Genomic DNA, 14,352 nt, shown 5'->3' on the forward strand with positions numbered 1-14,352 from the left:
TTCCTAACAAGTTTTAGCCCAAGCCTCGTAATAACTGTTACTGGAAGAAGCCCTCAGTAGTTAAGTCTGTGGTTTTTACTTCCAGCTAGAAATTAATGCACACAGGCACAAAGGCACACAATGACAGAGCACGTTCCTGCCCATTAACAGCGGCTGGAAAATACCAGTCTTTCTTGCCAAAGAGTTTCTGCTGCATTGCTCTTCATTCATTTCCGTGATTAGGGTTCCTTTCCTTTAAGAATCTTTCTATTTGCCTTTCTTGAAACTGAGTATCTCTCAGGGTCATTGCAGGGCATCATTTCATTTTAATTGCACATTTAACATCAATACTCAGCTCACATTTCAGCAGCTCTTGGTTTATCTCAGCTTCTTCCAAAGTGAATGATAGCACATTGCTGTGCAATGAGCTCACATGTAGATGTAATCCAGAGTTGAAGATTTCATCGAGACACTTCCCTCTAAGTTCCGTTTTATTTTTGCCTCTCCAGAACTTTCTGCACTCTGCTCAATGGTACAGAGGAACAACAGAGCACAGTCAAGCTCCAAATGGTTCTCTCTCATAACATACTATTCAACATGAGATTAAAAGCTTCCTTCTCCCTGCTTCCCTCAAGGGAAAGGAAAATAAGTCACTTCTGGGGAAATCCCTGCGAGTGTGTAGTGGGCAATGACATTCTAAGCATAACCTGGGTTGCCCAGTTCATGGTAAAAGGGTTTGAAAATTCAAGAACAAATGCCAAAGAGTTTATGATGCCAGGACAAACCAGGTGGATTTCACAGAGGCCAGGTATCTCAGCATTGAAAAGCAGCTGCAGGCCAGATGGAGCCATTTGAAACAGACACCTGTACAGACCTGCAACAGTAAAGTACTCTGATCTCAAGCAAGTTCCAAGCTATTGGACTCCCACTTTTGCTGGCCAGGGTGATGGGGAGCATGAAAAGACAAGAGCCTCTCCCATCTGCAGCTCAATCCTTACAGTGCAAAGGCATTGCCACTGGAGCAGTGCCTCCAGATGACCAGAAGACAAGTGAGATTTCAGTGTGTGTGGGTAGGATCACAAGTTTCACAGGAAGTAGCCTTGATACACTGGCTTCAGAAGAACAGCAAGGAACAGAAGATAGGTGTGTTCCAGGCTGAAAGAAAGGCTATGTACACATGCATCAACCAATAGCACAGGAAAAGAGAGGATACACTGGAGTAGAAACAGTGCAAGGAAATTAAGAGAAAATTAAGACAAGCACTGGCAGCTGTTCTTGTCCCTTGCATTGCTGGCCAACCCAAAAAAAAAAAAAAAAAAAAAAAAGAAAAAGATGGCAGAACCTCTGTTTTAGACTAGAAAAACAAGAAGACACTGAAAAATACTAAGTCCTTCTTACCGGACAGCTTCCCCTGCCCCCCAAATAAGCTTATTTCTCTTACAGCTACTGGACATAAAGAAAGCATTCGTTTTACAAAATTGGTCTAGCAATCCATATTGTTCATGAGGTCATACCAGAGGATTCACAAGATCCACTCTGGTCTTAAAATATATCCAGCAGAGAACAATCTGCCATTGATTCAGTATTTGAAAACTAATGACCTAGCAGGCTCCTCCTCACCACACCCTCCAACCCTAACTTTCAGTTTATGCAATTCAGTGGACAAAATCCACATTTCATTTCTTTAGTTCAGGAAGTTTCAAACTAATGCCTTACACTAACATTTCAGATCATTAACCAAACGGAATAAATATGTCCCCCTGCAACAGCAAGTGGAGAAAGAAGAGAGGAAGAGAGGGCGTCTCTGCTTGCAGCCAGCAAGTTCTGCCTTGAATGGAAAGAATCTGAGCAAGACACTTTCCACAGATGTTCATGGAAAAACATTTCAGAGCACTGCTACATTTCAAGCCTATTGTGGAAGGAAACACTTAAGTTTCATGTGTGCTGTCCCCAGCTCATACATGAAAAGCTTGCAGGCCCCTGCCATTCAGATAGATCACATTGTGCATATGCACACTAAAAAACCCCTCTTTGAAACATCACTCAACTCAGAGAGCTGGGAGAGAGTCAAATAGGAGGGAAGGATTTCCAATGCTAGCAAGCCTCACCATCCCCCATCAAAGGAGAATCAATAAAAACAACTGAGAAAGAAATCCCTCCTAGGACTAAAAGCTTCGTGTAAAACCCTTTAAGGGCTTCCTTCTGCTGAAAATGCTACTTCTGTATTGATCACCTCCCCACTTCAAGCTGGAAATGCTGTCCAAGTCTAAGACTTCAAAGTAGGGGGACTGGAATGCCTTCTACTTTTCAAAACTATACTGCATTATTCTATTCTCTCCAGCAGTTACAGTTAAGTTCTCTTTCTGTTACACTTTGAGAACCAGAAGTCAGTGCAATTGACTCACCAACAGTTTTCCTATCAGGGACAAACACAGCCATAAACCACTCACCACACCCTACCCTCCCTTTAACTCAGGATTTAGCAGGGCAGTGCTCCCCAGCTTTTACACTGGCCTGGAAAGCTCCATGCCCCTCTTTTTTTCTGCACTTTTCCTGTTGGTATCTTCCCTCCTGTTTCAAGGAGCCTCTATTCTCCCTAGAGACAACTAGCTACCTCAGCAGTTCCGCCTTTCACCATGCCCATTAGGGAAAATCTGGCACCAGTTCATTTTACTGAAGAACAAGTTTGACAGCTGCCTGTGCCACAGGATGCAAGAGAAGGGTGTGATATGTGAGCTGTGCTTTTGTAGCTGCTCCACAACTTTGCCATTTACCTCTGGCTCCCTGACTCAGACTCAGTTTGCATCAAAGTAGACCTCAGCAAACAAAACCAAAGTAACACACCCATAAAACATCTTCTATCTTGCATACTTAATTCTGAATCATTTTCCAAATAATAATTCCACAGTTAGTCCATTCTAACTGTGCTCATCCACATGTCCTCATCATGCCCAGAGGTGAATGTCTAGGATATCCAAGTAACAACTGAAGGACACAAAGTTCATCCATCAATTAAAGAAAATTGAAGGTATTTCAAGACAGATTTTGCTACATGCCAAGATTATTTTGGGAAATAGCACTCCAGTAAATTGTGCCTAGGATCTCATTTCTCTCTTCATTCTTTTGTAAAGAATGAAAGGCTGACAGAGCTTTGGGACCATCCCTCCCCCTGCTCCAGCCCTGTTACTGGAATTCACACATTCCCAGGGCACTTCTACATGCTGCCTCCCTTTCTTCAGTCCACGCTCCAGAAATCCTATCTGGGTGAAAAGGCTGGGAGTAGAGACTGACAGCAAAACAGAAGTCAAGACTACAACACGCACACTTCCCTCCCTCACATAGCTTGCAGGTTTTCCTCTGAGCCATGAGTATCAATAGCATCCTGCCAAACTTTTTGGATGGGAGTTCAAAGTGACACAAGACAAGCAATGTTGGGAGAGGCAATAACCACCACTTCTGTGCAGGAGAGTCTCCACATAAGAGCTCAAAGGGCCTGGGTGAGGTTTGGGGCAAATTTCATTCTTACTGGTTTCTTTTATCACCTCTTTGCAAATGCTTCTCCCCCACTGTGTGCAACCCAGATATCAAGAGTAATAAGGCTGAAACTGCAGCCCATTAACCATCCTGAAAAAGACAAAAAAATCTACAGCAGTCTTCATCTGTGACAGTGCTGCTCAAAGAGACACTCTGAACATAAGCAACAAATGGTTTATTTTCAGTACAGTAACTTACCATAAAACAAAAATTCAACCAGAAATTACCTAGAACTGAAAGCAGCACTGCGCTGAGTTAATGTCCTCTCTCTGGCCAGCTTAGAGCAAGCTGCATCTTCATCAGGGTTTGTATCAGGATGCTACATCTCAAAGCTTTTACAAAGTGATGTCCTCATTGCTACACTCAGCCCTTGGTGTTTTCCCAGTGTGCTTAGTATAAGGAAGCTCAGTTCTTGGAAATCACCTCACATAGAACAATTACCTTAGTTATTGGTGCAACCAGAAGTCAGGCTGCTCTTGCCTACTCACAGACACATCTAAATATCTGAAGCTCACTATTTTAAGCAGAATATGAGCAGGAAGAACAAGGGATATGAAGAAAAACTTCCTTCCAAGTTGTGCTTGTGCACAGGAATGGGAAAGTGCAGAAAGTTTGTCATAAAGCATCTAACTAGAGAGCTCCAACATAGGATGCACCTTCAGGCTACATTTGGGCTATAAAACTGCTCAAGAAATCACTAGCTTGGTTTATCAAATCATGAGATGAGTCCTTCACTCGTAAGCATACCACTGTTATAAAAACAACTCCCATGGTGCTCTCCAACAATACAGCATGATAGGAACGCAGTGCTAATATGCACCTCTGATGATCCAAATCAATGCTGTCCCTCTCTCTCCCCCCAACAATATATCAGAACAGGCATATTTCTCTAGAAAAAACTCAACAGGCAGTCTATGCTACAGCTGGAGGTAAGGGTTTCAGCAAGAAAGTGAGGAACAGCATGTCCTTCTGGGTACTGAAACTCATTGCAATTTGAGGAGATTTGTAGTCCAGCCACAAGGGACCTCCAAGGTCCTTCAATGGCAGGATACACTTGCTGAGATGGCTGAAATATTACTTTGACCTGAGCATTTTCTGCAATTACATCAACAACAAGGTGTGCTCAGGGACTTTAATGCTATGCTAATAGAGTGTTTTGGAAGAGAAACCCAGTTTATATTAATGTTCTTCCAGAGCAGCCACTACTAACAGCAATCTAGTGCTACAGCTGGCAAATGTAGCAGCAGCTGCTCCATACCGAGAACCAGCTCTGAGCCTGCAGGACCATAAAAGCTGCATCAGTAAAGAAAAACCCAGGGGTTATGATTACAGCCAATTCATTAAACATCTTTCTGTAAACAATCAATAGCACAAAGGACACAAGTACCACCAAAGGAGACAAGCATAGCTCTCAGCCATCACATCGTTTGTTCCAAAGAGTAGGTATTTCTGAGAGACAGGGAAATCAATGGGAAAGTGTAACAGAACTCTGTCTCTTTCTGGCTTAGACACACAGCTGCCAGATTCTATACCAACCTGATGTCTGGAAGTCTATCTGGATAGGGTTGGATAAACCATTCACTGCTTCACGCCACATGCCTCCACCACCTGGAGACCAGGCAGTCACCACACAGCGATACAGCCCAGCATCAGAAATCTGGGTCTGATACATCCTGTAGCGGAACTCATTCTCCTGGACCTTCTCCAGAACCACACCATCTACACGAGTCTGGTCCGTCCAGTCTTCCAGCCGCACTACTGAGTCCTGGTTCAAGGAGATTATGCGAGTAGTTCCATTGGGATTTGACTGATCCGTTAGTGGCTTCTCAGCTGTAATGAGGACAGAATATCGTGGCGTCTTGATGTTTTTTGAAGAAACTTTGCATGTCATCTCAAAGGTGTGGCCTGCTACAAAGAATGGCTTCAGTTTCACTGCCTCCACTGTAAGGGTGTAATCTGAAGAGGGAAGGAAATAAGCAGCAAGAGAGGGGTTAATAAATAGGTACAGATATTTCTGCAGCACCTTTCAATCTAGAAGATTACAAACAGTCAAAGGTGGTTTTTTTGAGAGACAAATCCCAGCACATTTATCTAAACATATACAGACATCTGAGAATGCTACTCAACAGTGCACATACACACCAGTACGCAGCTTGGGTCAAGATGCAAGAATTCAAATGAACACCAAATACTGAACAGATAATGAAATACACCAGTCATAGCATGACAGGACCTCTGCGATAGTTTTGTTCAGGAATAACAGACAAGATTCAGAGTCCCAGTTTTACACTGGATCTGAGTGACAGGGTACAAGGACACTGCTGAAGTACTCATGACTAGTGACAAAAGCTGAATTGGCAGCACTTAGCATACCATCTTTTATTTCCCTTGAAAACCCACCCTAACAGCAATCCAGACACATTCAGCTGAACTCCCAAGATAGCTGAAAATGCGTGACAAAAGCTGGTGGTAACAGGATAAGTCTCCATCCCTAGCACCCTCATATACACACCTCTGTGTTGAAAGATTTAGGCACACCTCTGTCTCCATGTCAGTTGTGTCTTCCCTTGCTTCTCATGCATTTACCCAAGTACAAGCCTACCAGAAGCCTTGACATTTCCCAACAGCCCATTTGACATCAAGAATGGCAGCATCACTTATTGCTCAGTTTCCTGCTCAGTTTCTTCAGCATTCTCCAAGTCTGCTCGCTCCTCAATCCCAAGAATGCCTTAATTACAGGGTTTAGGAGAATTATACATCTAGAAGTACAGCCCCAAGACACACAAAGTACAAGCTCACTGTGAGAAACTGAGAAAGTGAGGAGTGACTGAAATCATAATCAGATGAAAGGGAGTTACTAGTTTCCTGGCATTATGATGAAGAGACACCCTGCACAACAAGGTGCAGGAAGGCAAGGCAGAATACATAGAAGTAGTACTATTGCTAAAACACAGCCAATCCGACTGTCTGGACTTAATATGCTGCATCATAATCTCCCTGAACCCCTTTATAAAAAAATAAGTGTAGACCTGCTAAAAAACTACACAGATCACCTTTATGCAAGGTGAAACTTCTCAGGAAAAGGGAAATAAGCAATGGTGAAATTGTCACACATTTCCTGAAACTGAACTAAAATGCAGTAATATTTATGTCCTCCCCACAAGAGCAACAAGATACTTGTCAAGATTACATTTTGCAGTGTTTTGCCTTCAAGCAGCAGTTTTCACAATGAGTAAACACAGCCCACAAGATGAGAAACCCGGTATGACAACTTTAAATCAATACTGTGTAAAGCAGATCACAGTACAAAGCTACATAAAGAAACAGCAGGAGCAGCAAAGGCCGAGATGCTTCTAGTGGTCCAGCTGAGCACAGAATTACTTGATATTCCACAAGAAACCCCCCTCACACTTCCACCCACCAAGCAAGTGACAATACAAGAGTTGCACATTTAGGCACTCAGGGTACCATCACAACTGAAGTTGTACAGAGTCATTCTCCACTTCCTTGTGAGAGGACTTATCATGTATCAGTTTCTAGACTTCAATTTTTTTCTCATTCTGTATCCATGAGATTTTGATATTCCCCTCTTCCTAAGGTTGCAGCATTTAGGAGCCCAGCACAGATCAGCTTCACATACTATAAGAATAGAGTAGACAATTATATTTTGCCCCCAAAGCAGAAGTACAAACAGCTAGTCATGCTTTTCTGCCACATATTGTTGCTTTCCAGGCTTTATGAGGAGGCTCTAGGCAAAAATCCCTTCTGATGTAAACGTTCTTTACATTGTTGGCCTTCGTGTTGGAGCGCTGAATCCTAGACATTGGAAAAGAAATCTTGCATTTGATCTCCCATATATGTGCTTAAGACAAAATACCTTCACCATCTTCAGAGCAGTATGGATACAACTGACATAACTCTTCCTACTATCTGGACTCCAAATACTTTATTTCAACTACTCCCTGAGCCATAAGTCAGGCAGGAGTACAAAGGGGAGTGTCTTGTCCCCTGCAAGGACAGAGCAGATTTTGTTCCTAGACATCCTTTCTTGACTTTCCATTTGAGGGCAATAGCAAATGCTTTTACCAACTCTTTCTGCAAAAGAAAAGGAGAAAGGAGTGGTGGTAGCATGGAACAGCAGCAGAAATACCATCTGTAGAGTTTGTGGAAGAGATCATCCGGGGCCCAGAGATGCAGCTGGAGAACAGTGGTAGAATTCAAAAGGTTTAGAAATTAGGATATTGATCAGAAAACAATCCTTTCAAAGGATTTTTCTACTTTTAAAAAATCTCAGAGATACTTAGGTTGGATGAACACAGAAGGCAGAGGCATCTCTGCTTATGTTAAACCATAAGAAATACAGACCAGAATAGAGAAGAAGACACAAAAACCAGTGCATACAGGTGCTGAATGTTTCATACTGTAATAAAGTCAAAAACAAGATAAAAAGAACATTCCTGAGTCTTCAATAATATTAGAGACCTGTATATGCAGTACAGTAAAATGACAACAACAAAGAAGAATCATATCCTATCAACTACAAAAGCCTGATCACCATTCTTAACAGTGTGGTTCTGTGCCAAAATTGTTCTCCTTCAGTAGCAGCAGATGAAATGTAATTAGCACTCCTTCACCCCCACCTAGAGAAGCATGTAGTTGTCTCGCTGTGTAAGAGAGCACATTATGAGGAAGAGGGCAGACAAAAGATTTGGCACATAGCTTAGAAATAGCAGTAACCTGCGCATAAAGTTAAGTGGGAAGGGAAAGTTTCTTCATGTTTCCTATGCTAACAGAAACTACTCATTAGATCTTATAGCATAAGATGGGCCAGAGAGTTCAAATGAACATTTTTTTCCAAGACCACAGCCCAAGATTTCATGTCTAATCTTCTGAGATTTGCCAAGGGAGCAATGTCTGTTTTGAGCACTACTCTGCACACTTGCCCCTCTGCACCTATGCCTGCAATCCCACATGGAGTCTCATCTCCTTGTAAAGCTCCATCAATGAGAAGCACAATAAAACACACCCAGATCAGTCATTTACAGGAGGCTGCAATCTGCAGAGTTTATGTTGGAAAGTGGTAGGGGAAGAGATCCTAAGTAAGCCATACCCAAAAGCTTACAACCAGTTTGGGCACTATTCCAAGACAGAGGACTACCAGCAGAAGAAATCCTAGCCAAATGATTCAAATAAAATTTGAGTAAACTATACTTTGGAGCCTGGCAGTGCAAGCTTCTGCCTTTCCTAACTGGCCAGTCCAAGTGGTTAAGCCACACTGTAATTCTCCGGTTGCTCTCTACCACAAAGTGCTTGCTCAGCTTCAAGAGAACTTCCTGGATAAAGACCAGAAAGAGCTTTCACTTAATCTAAGCCAGCCAAATTGCTAGAAAAGCCTAACAGCTCCAAGGGCAAGGAGACTTTAGAAAACAACAAACACCTTCCCTGCACTCCACTGATTCCGGTTGGAAAAGCAGCATGATGGCCACAGCTAACAGTAAACTCAGAGCCTAATGTCTCGTCAGCAGCCTCAAGTAACACCATCTCAATATTCATAAAGGCTTCTTCATCCCCCAGTGCACTAACTAGATTGCAAGTACAGAGAATGCAACAGACATTAAGGTAATGACAGCTTTGCCTTCCTAGGAGAAGGTGGTTATACAACACCCTGAGGTACAATTGTAGCCCCAGCAGCTCTGATACCAAGAGTGCTGGAAGTACGACAGGCACACTGAAGACTGCATTACAGACTTTAGCACGTACGCACAACACAGGGCTCTCACCAGAGCTGCACACACCACTAGCCCCCCCTCACTGGCCTGGCCCCCTGCCAAGCCAAGGACACAAACACTGCACCCTCACACAGCCATGGGCACAAGGAGCCCAGCCAGCCCTGACTGGGGCTGCTACACCTAACTTAAGGCACTTTCTTGTTCCTACACCCAAACCAGCACATACACCTAGCAGCTTGGTGCCATGGGAATAGGAATTTCTTTGCTGCGGAGGAACTGCATGTCTGTATTACACAGTGTCTACTATCTGTCAGCAGTAATAATTCACGGGACTGTCTGAAAGATTAAGATGCCCTTGCTCCCAATTAAGCGTGATAGGAGGGCCTGGGCAACCATTTAGGACAAGTAACATTGTGCTAAATATAATTATTTCTTAAATTAAAGACAGAAGTATTAACAAAACCCCAAATAATAGTACCTTTGGGATTTTGAATTTTAATTAGAAGATAATGTTCTCTTTTGCAAAGTACTCCAGCAGATCCAAAGTTGGCAACACTGGTTTAAGAAAAAAGCATTGATTCCACATTCCACTGCAAACAGCAACTGTGTTCTAAATGTAGGCAGCACTCATGCTCAAGTGAATAAATAATAATATCGTTTATACTATCAAACTTTTTTCTGGGTTGAAAATCATTTACAGAGCCAGGCAAAAAAAGGTTCCTCTCTTCCTTTACCCCATTTTACTAATCGAAATTTGTACTCTAAGCAAAAAAATAACAATACAACTGATGTTTTTCATTTTTGAGACGGGCTAGAGATCCTTTCTTTGTTATCTTGGCAGGGGAGAAGGTAGAAGAGGGGAAGAAACATATCAGGCAGACTATGTCAAAAACAACTGTGATCTATGATAGCAATTGGCTGCATTTCCAAAGCTGAGTAAGCAGAAAGACCTGAGAGTGTTATTGGTCCCTAAAGAAGAAAATAGAAAACAACGATAAAACATCAGTTAGAACACACAAACAAACAACTTGTTGTACAACACATTAAAAAGGATTTTTTGACATCTTCACATGATGTTTACATTTGAAGCAAAAGCTTCCTCATCCTTGTACACCCCTCTGTGCTGACTGACCCACAGACACAACACAAAACCATTTCTCCTTTCTCAAGAACTCAGAACAACCTTTTTCAAAGTGGAATTTCTCCAAGTCCTCCCCCCTGAGCACTGCTCTAAAGTTAATACAGAAGATGCAGGTAATGACATAGTTCGAAGAAAAACCCCTATGCAGGCACAAGCTATCCAAGGAAGAGGTAAATTTCTGTTCTCTCCTTAGGCAAACACGTGAGAGCCAGGCTGCTGGCTTTTATAAGCACTGGGAGCAGTTAGGGACTCAAATCACCAGAGATACTTGTCAAAACAACAGTCAGAGAGCAGAGGCAGCAGCAGATTAACTCCTTCAGAGTTGCTGGCTACAACACTGGGCTCAGAGCCGAGTCTGAGCTCACACGGATAGGATATGGCAGGGGACAGGGCATACAAAGAAGGGCATCTGGGGCTACAGTGAGGGAGGGGTTGAAGGGAAGAAGGGGAAATCAAACCTACATATTGCCCTCCCCATCCCATATAACGTGTTTTCTCAGGAGGAGGTTTTTGCAGGAGAGTTCACTTTCACATAATAAATCCCCCAACTCCAAGTTTTGCCAACAAAACATACTTTTTAGCATGGGGACTATAACATTTATATTTGTGCTGCAAAATTACCAGAGTTTTTGGAATAAAACCAGAAACAAGGGAATGTTCACACCTGTCACGGTTTGTTTTCCCTCAGCAATGTCAACACAGGCTGAGACTTTTCAACTCCAGCTGGTCTCTCTAGCTGCTCCGAAGGCAATGATCCATTACACATGCATGCACATACACACACACACTCGTGTTGTGGCATAACACTGAAGTAATTGTGACTACACTGAACTAATTGTGACCACATTCAGCATTAATGAGAGATCTCATTCCTAGATCTCTTTCCTGCTGGAAAAGCCAGCTTCAGCAGAAATAAATAAATAAATAACCTTTCCCTGGACCACACGCTTGGTCTGGGGATGGAGTACTGAGCAAGTACCACCAATTCTCTCTCCAGTGAAGCAGAATCACAGCAGAAACTCTCCAGTTTTCTGTTCAGGGATTACCCCTAAACAACTTTAAAATTATTTAAAACTGCTTGTCTCTGAAATAGTTCTCTGCCTGTGAATGCTTAAGCTAGACTGTTAAACAAATCTATCAAGACAAATGTAGCTTAGCTAAGCACAGATATAGAAGAAAAATGTTACATTCTAGATTATCCTAGTCTTTCTGATCCTATCCAAGAGGCCCTCTTGCATGACTTCACACCTGAGCCAAAGCAGTACCACTCTACAGGACATCCAGGATACACAGACTCATTTTAAACCAGAGTTAAGCAATTCAGGTAACTATTAAGCTTCTAAAACATGCTTTCAGGGTCAGTTTAAATACTGACCAGAGCTAGTTCATTTCTGCCTAAAACAAGGCCCAGATCCAAGCAAACCACTGAACTACTTTGCTCTGCTATCCAATTATTTTTTGATACTCTGATAGTACTATGCCCATGAACTTCCTTAGAAGTGCCTTCTATACATGGGGCTTATAGGATAGAAAATAAAACCACAACTCTCAAACGGGCAAACAGTAAAACCAAGTGACATCCACCTTTTCACTTCAATACAACCCTGCTGCTAGCAGCAAGATGCATCTTAGAGAGACCAAAAGGCTCTGAGCCATGAAAAGAGGCAATGGCCACAGCAACACTGCTGAAGGCCACACCTTACACTTCCAGCCCTGCTCTTGGAAGTCTCAGCAGTTTGATGAATGTATCCCTTCTTTTGACTTCCACTCCAAACTGTTGCATAAAACTGGTAAGTACTGTTAAGAAGTAGCTACTGTTAAGTAGCTACTTCTCTCCACAAACAAGAGGTATTTACGCAAGGTCATAGTGTTTTTCATCTTAGCACAGAACCCCATTCCCCCATTCTCAGGCCTTCTGGCTGACAAGCCTACTCAAGAGAAAACTCTTATTCAGCGAGGTCTTTCAGTGAATAGGTACAAAGTTCCTACCTTGTGTAGCCCAGAAAATGCTGACAGGTGCAGAAGCCACATCTTTGCTCTTTACCCAGCTGTTGTTGCGGTGCCTACTCCATGCAGAGATGACACAGAAATAATCCCCTCTGTCACTTTCTGAAGTCCACTGGATTCGTAAACTGAAGATGTCAACAGACTTTTTAGAGAAGATTATTTCCCCGTTCTGAATCCTCTCTCTGCTTCTGTCCCCAAGTAGCAGAGTCCAGTCTGCATCCATCGTGGCCAGGAGTTCCTCTGTCACCACATCGTCGCTGCGCAGGTGCTGCCTGTAGTACCAAGAGACTGAGAAGCGGATGTTTGCTTCAGTGTCCTGTGCATTTATGATCCTGCAATTGAGCTCTGTGGGGTCATCTGAAAACTTGGGTGTTTTGGAAGCATTCAGGAACACCTCATAGTCTGGCTCTGCAGGAGAACAAACCCAGAGGAAATGTTAGAAGCTACAAGCAGAAGAGAGGAGAAAAAAAACTATTAAAAGATATGCCAACTTCTGACATCCAGTCTGTGAAAGCACCTGATCTAGAAGCCAAGTGCCAGGATATGCATTTTTCTTACAAGACCTGGGACCTTGCACTCCAGTTCTCAGACTTATACCAGTCTGACACAGGCACCTCTAGGCCTTCCAAACAAGACCACCTGTTTCACATATGTCTACTCAGACCATTTCAGAAAAATCAGGACTAAGATCTTGTCAAACAAAATAATTCCCTCCTTTAGGCCTGGCCCCAAGAACTCATCATGTAGGTTCAGTTTCTGTGCAACCAGTCACTTTGTGCACCTGTTCAAATGCCTGGGGCAGCCTGTAGCAGGACACTGATCAGCTCCAAGCTAGATAATAACCTGAGACATCCCATAAGAGTTCATTTCCCATCCTGAGATGCTGCCTTTTCCACACTTAACCATCCCGTCATATCTCTACAATACAATTTAAGAATGTTAAATACCAAAAAAAGCCCCCCAAAAAAACCCCCCAAACACTCAAACCAGGGAACATGAGTACCACCAAAAACCCCCGAACACTCAAACCGGGGAACATGAGTACCACCATTGTCACTGGCCACAGGTAGCACCAACAGCAATGCACAGTAGATTTCAGTGGTCAGCATGCTAAATACTAAGTTAATAAATAATAAGAAGTTTAAGGGTCGAAGATGTGTAGATCAGAAAAGCTTCACAGCCTGAATAGAGAAGTACCTGCTGTACAGCTATAAGGCTGGAATAGCTCATGCTTGAAAAACGAGTGCCTGAAATTCATGGGTTAAGAATGAGACTGTTGTATTTAAATCTGAAATAGCTGGCTGTCCAAGGCCTAAAAGCGATAAGGGAGCCGCATGACTATTTTCTCTCAGACTACAGAGATAGCAAAGGAAAAAAGATTACAGCAAGAACCTCACAAAGGAAATACATATTTATTTACTAGTATTAGGATATTTTTCTGTCTTGCTGTCTACTATAATTCAGAAAAAGAGGCTCGCTTTCCAACTGCTTGGCCAATACTCATCACATGGCTTTTACATCCTAACTGTATTCAGTGCTCTGTATTTATTTCCTGCTTTATGTTTTTCTTGGCATTTTGCCCTCCTAGAAACAATTAACCAAAGCTATAATTGGGACAGGGAAGGCAATCCAAGGCTAAAATTTAGGCTTAGCTCACCAATGAGCCAAGATAATAAAGCATCTTAATAGAACTGCTGTGCAAACTGTGTGTGCATATGCACTTTTGGACTTCAGATGCAAAGGATAAAAACAATTGCATCCAGCAAGCTGGCTGCTGCTATGTCAGCTTGCAGGAAAGATCTCTCACAATTAAGTGTTATGTTTGCAGTGTCCTTGCATCTAGCAAGAACAAGGGCATCAATACACACCAGACAGTAGAGTATCTGGTGATTCTAATGGTGAGTTTCTGCGGCATTAGGTAACACAAAAGCGTAACAGTACTGCTTGCATAAGCGCATAGTA

General features: G+C 42.7%; 1 protein-coding gene across 1 annotated transcript in view; it reads right to left on the minus strand.

Moving 5' to 3' along the window:
• Positions 1–12,798, minus strand: part of PTGFRN (prostaglandin F2 receptor inhibitor) — a gene marked incomplete at both ends in the record, with an annotated part of 19,039 nt that extends 6,241 nt beyond the window's left edge. Inside the window, 2 exons of the mRNA XM_009073077.1 lie at positions 5,050–5,469; positions 12,373–12,798. Of these exons, the coding sequence (XP_009071325.1) occupies positions 5,050–5,469; positions 12,373–12,798 (846 nt within the window). The remainder of the gene's footprint in view (positions 1–5,049; positions 5,470–12,372) is intronic.
• Positions 12,799–14,352: the final 1,554 nt, after the last annotated feature.

Source organism: Acanthisitta chloris, unplaced genomic scaffold, assembly GCF_000695815.1.
Source record: "Acanthisitta chloris isolate BGI_N310 unplaced genomic scaffold, ASM69581v1 scaffold12064, whole genome shotgun sequence".
Lineage (NCBI taxonomy): Eukaryota > Metazoa > Chordata > Aves > Passeriformes > Acanthisittidae > Acanthisitta > Acanthisitta chloris.